This window comes from Typopeltis vanoorti, chromosome 13 (assembly GCF_054136105.1).
Source record: "Typopeltis vanoorti isolate ZY-2024b chromosome 13, IOZ_Tvanoo_1.0, whole genome shotgun sequence".
NCBI classification, from domain to species: domain Eukaryota; kingdom Metazoa; phylum Arthropoda; class Arachnida; order Uropygi; family Thelyphonidae; genus Typopeltis; species Typopeltis vanoorti.
This window is the reverse complement of record NC_143561.1, coordinates 29,760,371-29,778,663: the sequence shown is the minus strand read 5'-3', so window position 1 is coordinate 29,778,663 and position 18,293 is coordinate 29,760,371. Positions and strand designations below refer to the sequence as shown.

Below are 18,293 nucleotides of genomic sequence, written 5' to 3'. Positions count from 1 at the left end.
ATGATAATTTAATTTGGAGATTCATTTAGCCATTATATATTATTAAAATGTATAATAGATGAAAAAATAAATTTCAAAAAATCTGTGGTACATTTAAAAGGACACGGGGGGGGGGGAAACAAGGTGAGAAATCCAACTTAAATTTTATAAAGTAATGGCAACTCCCACTGTTATATCAGAAATATGGACTATTAAAAGGAAAGAACCAAGTAAAATACAGGTAGCAAAAATAAATGTTTAAGAAAAATTAAAAGATGCACAAAATTAGAAAATATATATAAAAATGAACACATTAGAAGAGAGCTAAGCATTTACATCACAAATGAAAACATTGAGGAATATAGAAAAGAGTATTTGTATATGATGGAAAGATATTGGCTATCAAAAGAAGTGGATAGATATAGACCCAGAGGAAAGAAAGGAAGACCAGCTATAAGATGGAAAGACTAGTGAGGCTGGAACAGGCAAATACCTAATCCTTAATGAGAAGAGTAAGATTTAATATATTTACTATATCAGTAGTTATTATTTGGACTGCTTTTGTTAATATGACTGGATTTAATGTTTGCACATTTTGTCTATTTACATTTTTTTTTTTTTAATATATAAAATTAAACTTGGAAATTTTAATTGGCCTCCTGCACTTTTGTGTTAAAGACATTTGCTCATTATTTTCTAGGACATCCAATGAAACTTACATATTTTATTTCACCTTATGATCTTTTGGACATGGAAACAAAATCATCTATACCACTGACTGTTGATGGTAAGTTATATAAGTGATTTTACTTAGTCTAGTAGATCCTGTTTAATCTTTTAAATCTAAAATAAACTGTCTGGGTCTGGTTAGTAGAAAAGACTGTTATTTTAGTACCTGTAATTATTGGTAGCATTAGTAAATTTAACCAAATCTCAAAAGAGAATATCTTAAGAAGAGATATATAATTAAAGTACAAAGATGTTTCAGAAAACAAAGTAACAGCATGTCCCATACAAAAATGCATCATTTATAGGGTGATTTGAATAATGAAAAATAAACATTTGCTTTTCTGATTCAGATATCATGAGAGCATTTTCCCTCTGCCAGGGGGGGGAGTCTAAGTAAATAGTATGCAAGAAGCATGGTGAGACCATTATTTTGCCAAGGAGACTGGTTACTCTCTGTATGTGCATAATTTCCAAGAGGTTATTCTCTCACCACATGTCCCTCTTCAACTCATATTAAAAATTTAATGCTGTGAAACAGCACTAGAAAAGGATTAAAAATAGTATTTAATTCTTTCAATATTTTCTCAGTTACATCGTCATTGTCAGGGAGTACAATATGAAACTTGTAACACACACACAAAGGCAGCACAAAACTAAGTGAAACACTTGAATGAAAGACTAGAGTCCCTAACCAGGTGTGGTATGGACACCTGCCGGTAGCCTAGGATGTAAACTCGGATCTCGAAGTATTAATATTTCCTATATTTTGGGAAGTTTTATGCAATCATATATATTTAAATTAGGCTGATTTTTAAGAGTAGCAGCAGATTCTAAAAATAGTCTGTGATGGAGCATGATGGTTTTTTCCTAATTGATTCTGTGAGTTGTATTCAAACATGATCTGCAAGGCCAGATTGACTGACTTGTCATGACTGCAGATGAATTTTTTATGTTTTTCCATGCAGATGCTAGCTGATCTTCCTGTCTGTCCATAGTAGGCTAACTTGCAGAAACAAGGAACTCTATATACACCTGGAACTGAGAGAGGAGGGAGTTTGTCTATAGTGGAGCAGATAAGGATAGTTAGATCAGCCTGAAAGTGGTGCAGTAATTGCATTTCTTTAAGATTCTGGCTATTTTTTCTGATGTGTCTCAGACATGGATGGTGATCTTTCTGAAGAGAAGGTTGTAGATTGGGAGGAAGAATTGATTTTTTTTTTAATACTGTGGGGACTAGCCATTAGATTAAAAAACTTATTGTAGTGTATATGACTGAGTTCTGTTGCAAGAGAGCGGTCTCATTGGAACAAAGGTTATAGACTCTATGGGGCAGTGTTTTATGACACCATTATTATTTTGGGGGGGGGGGGGGGAGTTTGTGACTGTATCTGCCTATGTGTGAGGGATTTCCTAACATACTGAAAAGAACAGGTTATCTACCAAGGTCTAGAAAGGCTAGACTATTAGTACTTTTCTTTTCCATTGTAAATTTGATTCTAGGGTGATTACTATTGAGGTGACAGAGAAAAGCATCTAATGTGTTTTGGCCATGGAGCCAAATAGTCAAGACATCATTTACATATCTTTACCAGATGGACAGTTTGAGAGGTAATGAATCAAGAGCTTGTTTTCCAAAATCTTCCATTAAAACTTGGTGGGGGGATGAAAGAGGAGACCCCATAGAAGTATCCTCTATCTGTTTATAAATTTTGTTCTTCCAAGAGAAATAACTGGAGAAATAATATTAATGTATCATTTAAGGGAATATTAGTGAGCAGTGCAGTGATGTCAAAACTCACTAGGATATCAGTATCATTAACAATTAGATTTTCAATAGAACTTTTAAAATGGGAAAAGTTTTTTTATGTATGATGTGCTATTGACCAGTAAGGGAAGCAAGAGATTTTGTTAACTGTCCAGATAATTTATAGCAGGGAGAATCAGTGGTATCTACTATGGGTCTTGGGGGAGGGGGGATTGGGTTTATGAATTTTAGGTAAGCCATATGTCCAAGGGGGAAGACAACTGAAAGGTTTAAGTTTTTTTGTGATGTCAGGAGGCCAGGAAGAAACTTTTTTGAGTAGGCTTTTTAGTTTCTTGATTTGCAATTTAGTAGGTTCATAATCTAATGGTCTGTAGGTGAAGCAGCTTCTAAGAAATGATATCCATTTTCTTATTGTATTCACTGGCATTGAGGCTAATGGTAGCACTTCCCTTGTCAAACCTGGTAATGACTATGCGGTTATCTTTACATAGTTTATTGAGGGAATTCTCAAAACAGAACTCTATAATATTTCAGAAGCCTCAGCTGAAAAAGAATTCTTAAAAATAAAAAATAAACATATCAATAAGTACAACAGACTTTTGGATTCTGAACCCATTCCTCAAGTTCAACTTCTTCATATAGTAGTTAACCTGTCATCAAATAGGCTTCACCAAGTTGCCATTAGAGTCCTAAGCCTTGGCCACAATTTTGCTGTTGCACCTCAACAAGTACTGTCACTAAACGTAATGTTCAACATCGAATGCAGTATCTGTAACTTGGCTCCTGAGATAGCCAACAACATTAGTCTTGATGTCAGCAGTTCACTTTCTAAATGTTCTCCTCCTAGAAGAAATCTGTATTCCTGCCAGCTAAATGGGACAAGTACAAGGTTCCCTTGCTCCATTTAGCTGCATTCACCTGCTGTATTTAATGCTCTCCAAAATCCACTCTTAACTCTTCACCTCCTTATCTCTGAAGCTTGATTCCTGCAATTTAGCTATCCAAATAGTGAGATCACCTTCCTGGATGACTTTACTTTGCAACTGGCTTCCTTTTTCCACCAGTACTGATGACCTACATACATCTACTAACTCAAATACCTGATAACCCTTTCCACTCCTTCAATATCTTTTAAAGAATATATCCCTATATCTTTTTTTAACTAGTTCTCCTACAATCATAGAGGTCACCTCTCCTCTTGGTAACTCAGATCACAATCTTTTGCAAGTTTTCTCTCTCACACAGAATGCCCTCCCTCCTTCCGCTTTTTAGCACTACAGAGGTATAAAGTGGGACGACCATGGGACTTCTATTCTTCCTTTCCATGGTCTGACTATTGCTTCCACTTTTCTGATCCAATAACATTTGCTCTGATCTAGTCTCAGAATTATCATCATTAGTATGAAAGCTTTCATTCCTCATTCTATCTAAAATTTCCACTTTCCATGCCATGGTTTAACAAAAAAAAAAGTGTTGTGCTAAAGCAGTTGAAGAAAAAAATTCAGCATGCCACATTAGCTTCATACTTAGCCCATGCTAAAGCATACAATAAATGCAAAACTACCATTATTCTAATTTGTGTAGCAGAGTTCCATGTGGTATTCTGTCAAATCCCTTTGCAAAATCATAGTGTGGCCATGATTTTATCCAACTCAGCTGTTACTTTATATAAAATGTTAATAAAATTACTAATGCATGACTAATCCATCACAAAGTCATGTTGCCCCTTATAGAGTATCATATTCTTAACCACTCATTCTTGGTTTCTCTTTTTGACCAATTTTTCAAGTACTTTTACCACCACTCCTGAGATACTGAATGGTCTGCAATTTGCTACTGCAGTCTTAGAACCTCCATTATTCTTCCCTCCCTTATTAACCATGACAGTACTATGTATGTGCAAATGGTTAGAATGAAGAAAGGAATTTGTTGAGATGTTTCTTGAAGAGCTGGGAAGGAGGTTGTAATCATTGTGAAAAACAGTAGTTCAGATGGAATTGAGATTTATTAAGTGTCAAGATTTCAGTAGAAGCATTGTTTAGAATCAAAAAAGAATACCAAGCTTTTTAGAGGCTGAAGAGAATATGTACATGATATGTGCAGGATTGGCTATGCTAGATGTTAAAGTCAATCCAAGAAGAGAAAACTGATCTGATTAACAAGAATATCATCAAAAGTGAGGGGGGGGGGAAGAAGGAGAGAGAGAAGGAAGGATGGTCTTTCTTCTGGGAAATGAGACAGGATTATGTTTTGGTGGCATCAGAACTCACCAAGTTATCCTCACCTTAAGGCATTGGTTATAAAAGATCTTGAAGTCTTAATCACCTGAGGTTTTGTAAATGAAGTAGAGAAATTGAGAGTAAGTACTGTCATCAGCAAAGCTAAGAATAGAATTGGATGGCTGTCAGAGAGAAAATTATTGATATATATAGGAAGAACAGTGTAGGTGAAATAATAGGGTCCTAGGTTACTTCAGCCTTGATAGAAAAATCTGATGAGAGGAAACCATCCATCATAACCTACAATGAATGAACAGAGAGGAAGCTGGCAGTCCAATTATAAAAGGTGGGAAGAAGACAAAATAAGATGTTAGCTTGGTAAGAAGGCCACAATGCCAGACTCGTTCAAATGACTTGTAAATATCAAGAGCAGCCACTTGAATTTTTCTAAGCTGTCCAAAGGTGGGTAAGGTTAGCTAGGAGATCTGATGTGGAACAAGAATGGTGGAATCCATGTTGTTGATCACCAAGTAATTGATATGTCTCCAGGTAGTGAAGCAATTGACTGTTGATGACATTTTCCATTATTTTCGAGAGAACAATAGAGTGATAGTTTGATGAGTGATGTTTATTTTCATTTTTGAGAACAGGCTGGATAAAAGCTTGCTTCCAAGCTCTTGGATATGTACCCAATGAGTTATGACATCTTGTAGAAACAATACAAGAAGGGTGTTTAATAAAATTAGTTTAATCCTTTTTCCAAGTGTGAGCAAACAAAGTTTGCACCTGAAAGTATCTTCAGGACTGGAGTAAGGTGGTACAACACCAAGGCAACTCGGTGCAAAGGTGGAGTAAGCTACCAAAACTCCTATCTCAGTATCTCCTATAATGCAAAACACATCTCCTTGCGGATATGTCTAATGTTATACATTAAGGGAAGGGCCACTACCCAGACTAGTTTCGACCTTTATTGAGGTCTCTTCAGTGGGAGCCAGGCCCAAGTGGAGATACCAGGCAGAAGCATTAGCAGGTCATCTCTACCTATAGGAGTTGCCAAATGGTGTGCAACCCTTTTTTTTAATAAATTACTCTGGATTTAGAGAAAGATGTTGAAAGTTTATTTTTCACTTGGTTAGAGTATAATAAAATTAGTTTAATCCTTTTTCCTTTTTGCAACGAGTTGCCCTGGTGTTGTACCACCTTATCCCAATCCTGAAGATACTTTCAGGCGCAAACTTTGTTTGCTCACACTTGGAAAAAGGACCTCAATAAAGGTTGAAACTAGTCTGGGTAGTGGCCCTTCCCTTAATGCATAACATTAGACATCCGCAAGAAGATGTGTTTTGCATTATAGGAGATACTGAGATAGGAGTGTTGGTAGCTTACTCCACCTTTGCAACGAGTTGCCCTGGTGTTGTACCACCTTACCCCAGTCCTGAAGATACTTTCAGGCGCAAACTTTGTTTGCTCACACTTGGAAAAAGGATTAAACTAATTTTATTATACTCTAACCAAATGAAAAATAAACTTTCAAAAAAAAAAAAAAAAAGAAGGGTGTTATTTCTGGACACAAGCCTTTTGTGTAATCATCAGGGACAGGAGACTTGTTAGTATCAAGCTTGTTGAGTATTTTATTTGATCCTTCTGATAAAAGATCAGAGGAGGTGTACTGTGGATGGATTGTGAAATAGTGGGAGATTTGTTTTTAATCTTTATGAATGTTACTTACTAACTTACCTAATTCCGTGCCTTGTTGTTTCTTATTTTGCTGCTTAATTTTCTTGTCCTCTCTATGTTCATTCTATCACTGCTCAACTTTTTAATTCCCGCATCGATTATCTAATAATCTGCTTTAACTTTGCTGTTTTGGAGGTTAATTTAGGTGAATATTTAGTAATGCAGTGCTATGGGAAGTTGAGGTTGGATAGTGCATTAGTTCTCAACATTTCTTACAAAGGGTGCAACACATGTTTGCACTTGACAAGGTAATTCTCAGTAACACAAGCTATAACTTGAAAATAAATAGAAAGTAATCCAGAAGAGTTTATTCTTCTTCTTCCATGTAGTGGGGGACCATCGTGCCAACTGTAGTTGTACTATTTGGCATTTATTCTGAACATTTTTTTTTACTGTTTAATGTTTTGTTTACTTTTATGTTAAAGTTCTGTAAATTAAAACACTAATAATATAGTAAAAGTTATGCACCTGTTGCAGCTGTTCTAGAAAGAGAACTGGGTCACTCTGTTGCAGTATGCATTGAAAGTTCTCCAGCTCATAAATTGCAAACAGTTTCTTTGATAAGTGTTTCCAAGACACCAGAGGGGAAAAGGTAAGCCCTTCAAAAATATAATAACAATTAAAACTTCATTTGTTGTCAAGTTGCTTAATAAAGAATAAAACAGGTTCAAAATACTAGATCCAGAATGTAATCCCAGATCTATTTAGGAATTCTTTATTTTTTGGATAGAACATATTTGAAAAAAATAAAACATAAAGGAAAAATATCTGAAAGTGAAAAATCTGCTATTCTTTTCTTTTTTGGCAAAATGTCAAATGAAAGCCTGATAGGAAGCTAGTAATAAAACTATAATTATGATGGATATCACTACATCTTGTATATTCCTGGAATCACAGGCAATGATGGTGAAAGAACAAACAGAAAACTGTTGATTTCTGTGATGCAATCCTTAGTCTTTCCAGTAATTGATGCAGTAGCAGTGTGAGTCATTGTCCTTATAAAGAACATATTTTTAAAAATGTTAGTTTTTAAGTATTTCTAAATTTTTCTTTGTACTTATAACTTTAAAAACACATAGAGATGTAACATGCAGAAATTAATCTTTGTTTTAGGAATTTTCTTTATGCAGTGAGTTCTTGCTTCCATTTTCTCAAATTTTATTATAAGTATAGATTATTTCAGAAGTTTTGATTAGGTTGGCAACATATAACTATCTATATGTAACCATTTATTTCTCTTTGTGGCTTATTTTTCATGGCATGAAATCATCTCATAATCCTCATAGTATGCTGTTTACCTGTTATCATGTATTCTAGGCTATTGTCTATTTCACAGGTCAGAAAACCTTTCGGAGAGGAGAAAATTTGTCTTCATGTATTGTTTCAGAGAATTCTGGGGGGAAGATCATCATCATAATGCTAATTACAGATATAGACTGTATTGTGTGTTCCGGTCTCATTATCTATCTGATATCCTCTTTTGAAGTCTACCTGGTCTTCTCTTTCCAATTGCTTATGTTGAAAGTTGATGTCTGGTTTATTTACTACAGTTGAACAGTTTATTAAGTTTTAATTTACTAGTTTTATGTGCATTATAGTACACTTCCTCAGGAGAATGAAATAAAAAAAAGTAAACCGATATTATAAAAATTAAATGGATTTTGCAAGTTAGCAGTATCAGTAATACAGAGTATTTGAAATAGAGACTAATAAGAGCTATACAGTATACGACAGACAAGGATGACCTACTAACGGAATTAACCACAATATCCAGAGAACTTTCTTTAAATGGTTACCCAAAAAGACTCTATAACAAGATTCTCTTTACTGATATACCACATCGACAACGTGGTGACGTCCAATACATCAGTACAATTACAATTCCTTTTGTCAGCAACCTTTCCAAAAAATTAGCTAACCTTTTAAAACCACATAAGATCAGAGTGGCATTCAAACCAATCAACACTATTCGGAAATTTTTAAGATCACCGAAAGATCCTCACCCATTCTACAAGTACTCTGGAGTATATAATATACCTTGCTCATGTGGTATTAGTTACGTAGATCAGACCTCTAGAAGCTTTGAAACGAGAAAGAAAGAACACATAGGATATGTCAGAAATAACAGACAAGACATTTCAGGCCTTTCATGCCACTTTGCCTCTACTAACCATCATATTGAGTGGGATAACAGCCTTATGCCATACATAGAAGATAACTACCATTCAAGAACCTTTAAAGAAGCAGCTACAGTCGCCCGTAAAACTGAAAACCTAAACAAGAATCAAGGTCTAATTTTACCAGAAATTTGGAAAACTTTTATCAGATCATTAAACATCAAAGAAATGAACTTTCATAACAATTACGTAATAAGCCATAACGAATAAATCACGTTAACGAGACATGCACATTGTCACGCACAATACCAATTTTTGTATGAATTAGAATTATCAGTTATAACCTAGTCTGTAACCTTCATTTTAGCTTACTAGTTTGTATTCCCTGAAGATGCCAATAGAAAAAGATTGGCGAAACATGTAGGAGGATAAAATAAAGCTACTTGACAAAGATTATAAAAAAAGTGTAATAGTCTTATGAATAATTGTCAAGAAAAAATTCAACACAGAGACTAATAATGTTGTGCGTGTGTATAGTTCATGTTACATTTATGATGAATAATGATATTATGCATAGAACATTATAGATCAGTATATGCTAGTATTCTAATGAAAGATTACCATACCTGATATAGGAATATACCTTCTTTCTTATTACATTAATTAGCTTTTTTTTTTTAATGTTTCTGATGATTTTTTGAATGCTCTGATGAAGAAATTGTAATTAACTTAGGTATGCTGCCATAGTACTTGATGATGATGTGTCATTGTTGTATGTGCTGCTAGTTTTGATTTTTATCATCATCATTATCATCAAATTCCTGACATGTACCCTCAAGGGGTGTACAGGATATGATAATACTACATGAAAAATTTACACCATTACTAACTTCCAATCTACAATTTTCCTCCAGATCAGTCTATTACTTGACAAGACTCCAATATTATCATTATCAGATCTTATAATTCTATCGTCTAAGGCACATTGTATCGTATCAATCCACCTATATCTTGGTCTTCCTCTGGGTCGATTTCCTGCCAACCTGGCAGAGAACACTTGTTTTGCTAATCTTTCCTCTCCCATTCCATTTAAGTGACCATACCACCAGAGATTAGCTCTGCTAACGCATTCCTGGATGCCGACAATGTCAAGTTCTTTCCTAATATCCTCGTTTTTAATATGATATTGCCATTGATGTCATCTGTTCACTCCTCTAATCTTTTTCAGGACTCTCATATCTGCAGTCTCTAGTCTTTGGTCAAGTGTTTTACTTCTGACCCAACTCGCAGATCCATGACTTAAAACTGGTTTGAACACTGTCTTGTATACAGCTAATTTCATGTTCCGACTAATTTCTCTCTTATTCCATATGAATTTATTCATTTGACTTCTTACCATACCAACAGAATCATTTGTTGATTCTGTTGTCTATTTCCATATTTAATTTACCATCTTCACTAAAAATCATGCCTAAGTAGGTGAAATGTTTTACTTGTTCCACAGGTTCCCCATTCACAACACAGTTGACATTTTCAGCAATTCTACCTATTTTCATTGTCTTTGTCTTTTTAATGCTGACTTTCATACCATATCTATTACAACAGTTATTCAATTTAGTCAGGGAATCTTGCAAACTTGTAGTGCATTTATTTAGAAGTATAACATCATCCGCATAAAGCAAAGAGCTAACATTAACATCTCCAGTTCTGATATCATGTTTAATACCACTTCCCTTCATAATGTGATCCATATAGATAAAGAATAACAGAGGGGATAATGTACATCCTTGTCTCGCATCATATTTAACATTAAACCATCTCCCTGTACTTCCTTCAATTCTAACTGCTGACTTACAACTCAAATAAAGACTAAGTATTGCTTGATATAATGCCCCATTGACACCATATAACTGTAGCGTATTGAATAGCTTCTCTCTTGGAACCTTGTCATATGCCGTTTCCAGATCGACAAAACTTAAATACAGATCTTTGTTATATTCCCATGCTTTCTCGACTATTTGTCGTAAAGTGAAGATCTGATCCTGACAGCCTCTATTTGGCCTGAATCCAGCTTGTTCTTCACCAAGCTTTTCTTCCACAATTCTTTTCAACCGTTTCTCAAGTATACTTGCATAGATCTTGCCAGGAACACTGAGTAGGGAAATACCTCTATAATTCTCACATTCAGTTTTATTTCCCTTTTTATATATGGGCACTATTAGAGCTCTACTCCAATCATTGGGAATTCGTCCCTCTGTCCAGGCTTTCTGAACTATGCAGTGCAGCGACTGTAAGACTTTTATACCACCATACTTCAGCATTTCTAGTTGAATATCATCTAATAATATCTCCTGCTGCCTTTCCACATTTCAACCCTTTGATGGCTTTATCCACTTCAAGTATGGATATGTATTCCTGACTGTATGCCTGTTGAGTGTTTTTTACCACTGTGCTATCACTGCTTGTTTCATTTAGCAATTTTTCGAAGTAATTACTCCATACTTCAAGGATAGCTTTTTCTCCTGTTTTCATGTTACCTTTATCATCTCTAACTCCTTTTACAGCACTCTTTCCACCATTTCTAAGCTTCTTCAACAACCTCCAGAATATCTTACCACCTTCTGGATATTTATTTTCTATGTTCTTGCCAAAGTCCTCCCATGACTTTTGTTTAGCTAGTTTTACACAGTGTTTTGCTTTCTTACATTTGTCTCTGTATTCTCTAAGAGCAAAAGCTGACTTATTTGCCAGGAACTTTTGATATGCTTTCTTCTTTTCCTTCACTGCCTCTTTAACTTCCTGTGTCCACCATGGTGTCCTGATTTTTCTATCTTTACACACAACCTCACCACATGCCTCTCTGGCTGAATCAATCAGGGTTTTCTTCAAGGCTTGCCACTGAACCTCCAAGGTTTGGTTCCTGTTCTCAAACTCTTTCATTTTTTCTTCAATAATCTTTGTGTATTTTAGTCTACAGTTCACATCTGAGAGCTGCTCAACATTTATTCACTTTAAAACTTTCTTACATGTTATTCTTTTCAATATGAAATTCAGTTTTATCCTGCTCAAGACTAAATAGTGATCGCTTCCAATTTCAAATCCTCTGTACACTCTGGTATCCTGCACCATGGAGAAAACATCACTATCAACAATAACATATTCAATGAGACTTTTCTTAGTACTTGCCTCTTCTCTCCATGTGAATTTGTGCACATTTTTATGTTGGAACATGGTGTTAGTAATAACCAGTCCATGTCCTGAGCAGAAATCCAACAGGTATTTGCCATTATTATTAGCTTTGCTCTTTTCTCCAAATTTTCCCAAAATATTTTTGTATGTCTGACAATCATTTCCTACTCTGCTATTCAGAACCCCAACAAGGACCAATGTTACCTTTTTCATTGTGTCAGTTGCTTTTTCTAAAGCATCAAAAAATTCCTCCACTTCTACTTTAGTAGAACCTTCTGTGGGACCAATGGCACAAATGTCTCATTGTCCAGTTCCCCATTCTGATATTTGCCAACATCACTCTACTCGAGACAGCCTGCCATTCAAGAAGATTAGCTTCGTATTTTGTGTTGAATACTGTGGCTACTCCTTCTTTTCCTTGATTGTCATTGCCTGAATATAACATTTTGTATTTATTGCTCAGAAAGATCTCACCAGTTTTGTCTTTTTTGTTTCAGTCACCCCTATTATGTCAATCTGGTACTTATCTAATTCCTCAGCTAGCTCCATTTCTTTGCCATTCAGGCTTCTCATGTTGATAGTACCAATCTTTAGCTCTGGTAATGTTGAGTTGGGGTTTGTTTTCAGATTTGTTCCAGTAGCTGACTTTTATCATCTGTAGTTCACCTTGCTGTTCACCCTGTTCACCCTGGTTCCCTGGCGATAACAACGGGGGTCTTGTTTAACCGGGCGACGCCCCAGCCGGCATGAAATTTTGTCATGTATCATCATTTTTTTATTTTGGTTTAACCAATAAGAATACAATTTGGTCTGCTAAATCCCAAATTGCCAGCCCATCCTCGTTCGTTCAGTATCAAAGTAGATACCCAACAGGGTGCACCACGAGAAGGTTAGGATTGGACATTAGGTCAGAAGCCCTGGTCGGTTCTCCGCATTCCTTTATAGGCTATGTGGAGGTCTCCTCTCAGTTATACAGATTTGACCCTTAAGCACCCCAATTATGAAATTCCTCATGCAAAAATATAACAATGAAAATTTAATATAGTTTTTTTTTTCATTTTTAATTTCTGTTTATTGGCAAATGTAGTCAGCAGCAGCAGCATTTTTAAATATTCTTTATCCTAATTAATGTTTCCAAGTAGGTTAAAATATTTCTGTGATGTGGTATTGTTGAGTTTATTAAAATGTTGTGTTTATTTTTAGGTTGTATTCTGTACTTTTAGTGTTTTTAATCATTTGTAAAACAGTGATTTTGTCAGAGAAAATATAATTTTAAAGAAAGAATATTAGAGAGAACTCGAAAAATGAGAGTGACAACTTGTTTAGCAGAAAACCAATTTGTCTTTTACGTAAAGTATTGTCTTAAGAAATAATATTATGCTGTAAAGCTGTGAACAATGCATCATTTAAGAATGAACATGATGGTGATATAAAAGAGTCATTAACATGTTATTAGTGTTGTCCTTCATAGTGAAGAATTTATGGAGATACAACACACGTTAGAATAATTGCTTTACTTAACATTAGGAAAGTAACATTCCACGTTTGACCTGTGTATTAAGGTCATCATCAGGAAATCAGAAAAAATACATATGTATAAGATACAAGCTACATGACACTGCACTATACAAAAGTAAAATGAATCTAAATCAAATCTGCTCCCAAATCAGCATGCTGCAGGTTTGAATCCTGCCATGAGCATGGATGTTTGTGATTGTCCTTAGGTGGGAGATGAATTTCATCACACAGTGTGAGACCACCACCTTGCTTATTGGAGATCTGAAGTGACTTGAAAAAGTTCCATATTTGGTCTCTAGTGCAAGTTTCTGGACTATGTGAAAAATAAACACACACACACGTACTACATCTAATGCAAGTCTCCAGGATTCACTAACTAAATTGTATAATAGCTGTAACAAATTTGGCATGAAAATCAGCAATAAAAAGACCAAACTGTGAAAATAGACAGGAGCGTAGAAAACTTCAGTTGCATTCTGAATGGAGATCCTATAGAACAAGTAAAATATTTCAGCTATTTAGGCACAAAATACGCAAAGCTGGTATGATAGGTAGCCAGCTGAATAAAATTATATGGAATAAGAGCGCAATTAGCCAAAACACCAACCTAGCAGTATATATACAAGACAGTGTTTAAACCAGTTTTAAGCTATCCATCTGAGAGTTTGGTTCAAAATAAACTTTAGGGTTCTGAGATAAATTAGGGGAGTGAACTGGCATCAATGGCAGAATCATTAAAAATGAAAAAATTAAAAAGGAACTTGGCATTATTAGCATTCAAGAATGTGTCAGCTAAGCTAATCTAAGGTGGTATGGCCACTTAAATAGAATCGGGGAAGAAAGGTAAGCAAAAGGTATTTGATGCCAAGATGGTAGGAAAGAGACCCAGAGGAAGACCAAGGTCTAGGTGGATTGATTCAGTCAGAAGTGCCTTAGAAGCATGAAATGTTAGATATGACAATATTGGAGTGCTCACAAGTAATAGATTGATTTGGAAGAAAATTGTTGATGGGAGATTAATAATAATGTAAACTTAATCATGTAGTGCTGTCATAATAACTTGAGCACTCCCTTGGGGTGCATTTGTACCCCCAAGGGGGGGGTGATGATGATATATATATATATAATTAATAAAAATTTTTTTTTTAAGATCTTGTTAGAATATGTGATACTCTATGCAAGAGGAGGAGATGTCTATCTGTAATTCCAGATTGAAGTCAAAGAAAATTCAACTGAAGTAAAATTACTGTTGAACAAAAATTAATTAACACTTCAATGAGGGGTATTAAACAGAATAACTTCCCATAACTAGGGAAACTTTTAAGCAGTCATTCCTATTTAAATTCAGCGTATGATTACAAACTTCATAGCTTTCTTTACACAATCTTCAAAAATCAAATCGGCTAATGCCTTTTATTCTCGTATAGTGAGTAGGCAAGGCCATTTTAGCCCTATCTAACTTTTGGAGACTGAGTGGGCAGTTCAATCTCCACTGGTAGCCAATCATAGACAGCTGGCCCAAGGCTATCACTAATTAAGCAGCACTCAGTGAAGAAAGACAGCTCAACAAATGTGACTTCAGTGTAGTTCTTTTTTTTACCCTAGTGAAACCTTGTTGTTTGGTAGAAATGCATGACTGGCTATAAAACAGACTCATGGAAGTAATATAATTTGGTGCTCTTCTCAACCTGGAGCTTACGAGATTCCTTTCTCATGTGGTATCTCATATTATGGACAGACAGATAAATCTGGAAATGTAGTAAATCAGGTCTGTCTATTCACACTATTTCTACCAGATTCAGGGTTCATTGGGAAAAGATGCTGTTACATCAAAGCATTTTTTTTGTTGTTGTTTAGGAAAGATTATATAAAGAAATCTGAAAAGAAAGATTATATATGTTTAGGAAAGCTTATATAAAGAAATTTCTTATTCATCAGCTGAATTTAAATAGAAATGACTGCTTAAAACTTTCCCTGACTTCAAAAATTATGCTACCTAAAATACCCTTCAGTACTCTGTTAATTAATTTTTTAACAGTAATTTAACAGAAAATGTTAATTTTCTCTGGACACTATACAAGATTCTCCTCTTGCATATAGCATCATATATTTAAATACATGCTTTATTATAATTTTAATTATTATTTTAGTTTTCAAAAGTGAATTTTGTCTCTTCTGTATTGTCGTGTGTGTGTGTGTGTGTGCTATTTGCATGTCACTTTTTTGACATGATATTCAAATTTGTGGATATCACATGACACAGATGTGTTTTACATGAAAAATCATAGATTTTATATACCAACAATGTGATATATTACTCACTGAAAACATTAGATAATATTTGCCAGTTTGGTTGTGGAATTTTTTTCTTTCCAAGTAAATTAACCTGCATATGTAGTAAATTTGAATAATTCAAAGATATCAAGAGGGAAGTTCATCATCACCACGATGATGATGAACTTCCTGGTTGGGCTCACTGCCTGTTGGTGTCCGATGCCTCCTCCTTCTTCCACCTTTCTTTGTCCAGTGCACATTATCGCAGTTTCTATACACCCATTTCACACCAGTCCTTTATATCGTTTATGGTGTACCTCTTCTGTTTAAACCATCCAAAATACCAAACATAAACATCTTTATCTTCCGATCCTCACTCATTCTACAGACATGTTCCAAATATTTGCAGCTTCCATTTTATAATCTTCTGCATTAGATTTTCTGTACCCATCCTATTCTTAGAATCATCCTGTAACAAGTTCTTTCAAATGCCAAAATTCTTTTTCTTGATTCCTTATTTATTACACCCATGTTTCAGATCCATACAGTACATTGCTAAAGATGCATGTTTCCAGTACTTTTAGTTTTGTTTGCAGGCTGATCACTTTACTTTTCCGATGTTATCCATGGCCTTCAGATTTGTTCTTCCCTTTGCAATCCTGATCTTTATTTCTTTTTTACAATCCAAATCATACATCATTTTACTTCCCAAATATGTGAATTGTTTTATATTTTCTATATAAGTTTCATCCACTTGTATCTTTTGTTCATGTTCTTCTCTCCAAATACCATTATCTTTGTTTTTTCCAAGTTCATAACATGTCCAAATCTCTTCTCTTCCTCATGTAACAGTTTCAGTGATTTCTGTAGTTCTCTCGTCGTCGTCTTCAGTAATAACAATGTCATCTGCAAATCTCAGATTGTTAATTCTCATTCCGTGTACAGATATTTCTTTTGTGTCTTCCTTCAGTTTGTCCATTGCTCTTTCTAAATGTGCGATGAAAATGCTTGGTGATATTGGGTCCCCCCTGTCTAGTACCGCTGCTTGCTCTAAACCATTTCCCCAAATCATCACCTATTCTAACTGCTGCAACTGCATTCTGATAAACATCTTTTAATATAGCTATTAGTTTTTTTATCAATTCCATAGGGTTCCAGAACTACTAATGTCACTTTCTGTTCAATACTGTCAAATGCTTTCTGAAAATCAACAAAGCAAGTATATATATTTTTGTTTTTTCTCCTAGCTTTCTCTGCTATTAACCTCATTGTCAAAATTTGTTGAATTGTAGTTCTATCCTTCCTAAATCCTGCTTGCTCATCTGCAAGGTATGCTTTGTATGCAAGGTATGCATTAAATACATACTTAATCCCTCCTAATGAGGGATTAAGTATGTATTTGTGACTGTAGAAGTTTGTGTTCACTGGCCGATTTACTTTTCTGAGAGACGAAAAACCCAGAGTTTCCAGGAGAAGAAATCCTCCACCTCTGTATGAGACCGGCTAACTCACCTTTAATTGAAAGAGACCATTAAAGATAAGAATGAGACTGTGAAGATTTAGAATCTTTCACTTCTCTTTTAGGCATATTTTCACAACATTTAAAGACTGAAAATCTTGATATGTGCGGTCCTTGAAAATTTAGATTTAGGCAACCCTATAGAACAATGTCTAGATATGTGACCTAGTTTCCCACATCTAAAACATTCGATAATTTTACATCCCTCCATTTGCTTCTCATATAGCATTGTTTTTCTTATTAACACAACTCGCATTTCCCTTAACACAATAAGTTAATGTAACTTAACCAAAGTTCTGAAACTGATTTCAGAATTTCATCCTGAGTCTTTGAAATAACTAACATCTTACTATCTAATCTCTTTTATAATTCATGTTTTTACTTCTCAAATTGCTCATCAGATTCCTGCATTTGAGAGGTCATGACATTAGAAGTAGTATAAGAAAGTGTCCTGGATTTACAGGAATTCTTCTTACATAACAAAGATCTAGAACTTTTACCTATTTCACCTAAATTATTCATTTTCTCAATCACTTATATTACTCAAAATTATTCACATGATTCAATTTCTTATTACTTAAAGTTCTATTAGTTGGCTGTGCCATTTATATTGTGTGTGTGTGGGGGGGGGGAGGTGAGTAGATATGTTTACTCATTTCTCTCACACACACACTCCAAGTGGTTTCAACTCTTAAAATTAAATTAAAATCTAGCTTGCGCACAAGTTCATATCCCAGGATATCTCATATGTAACTTAACCTCTTAAATTAATTTGTTAACTCATTAAACCCATTAAGAGATTGAGTCTTGAAAGACTTTATAACCAAAATAAAAATCTTTAATTTACAAAAAACACAGACATACACAGCATCAAATTAACTGCTATGCCAGTGTAATCTTCAATTCACAACAAGAAAAATACTTAAATGTGCACAACTTCATTTCTATCACATAAACTAACATATATTGTCCTATTTGGATAAAACTCCTGGAACCTTAGTCTCTTGCCTCCTACAGAACTTTTATTCTTTCTTGAGTTCACAAGAGAAAGACTAACATAAAAAATGCTCTATATGACAGCAACACAACAGTCAAATTCTTCTTACATCATAAAATCACAGAATACTGAATAAAACAAATCTTGTCTTCATCTAAGACACTTCTGTAACTTCACTTTCTATATGAAAATAGCAGCAAGCTTCATTGACTAAACTACTAAAATCATAGCATCTCTTGAGAATGAATTA

General features: G+C 34.7%; 1 protein-coding gene across 1 annotated transcript in view; it reads left to right on the top strand.

Annotated features, from left to right (window-relative positions):
* The window catches only part of LOC150100021 (uncharacterized), a 266,152-nt gene that overhangs the window by 171,234 nt on the left and 76,625 nt on the right, over positions 1–18,293 (top strand). The window contains exons 10-11 of the mRNA XM_090403196.1: positions 680–766; positions 6,907–7,021. Coding sequence (XP_090259322.1) covers positions 680–766; positions 6,907–7,021 — 202 coding nt within the window. The remainder of the gene's footprint in view (positions 1–679; positions 767–6,906; positions 7,022–18,293) is intronic.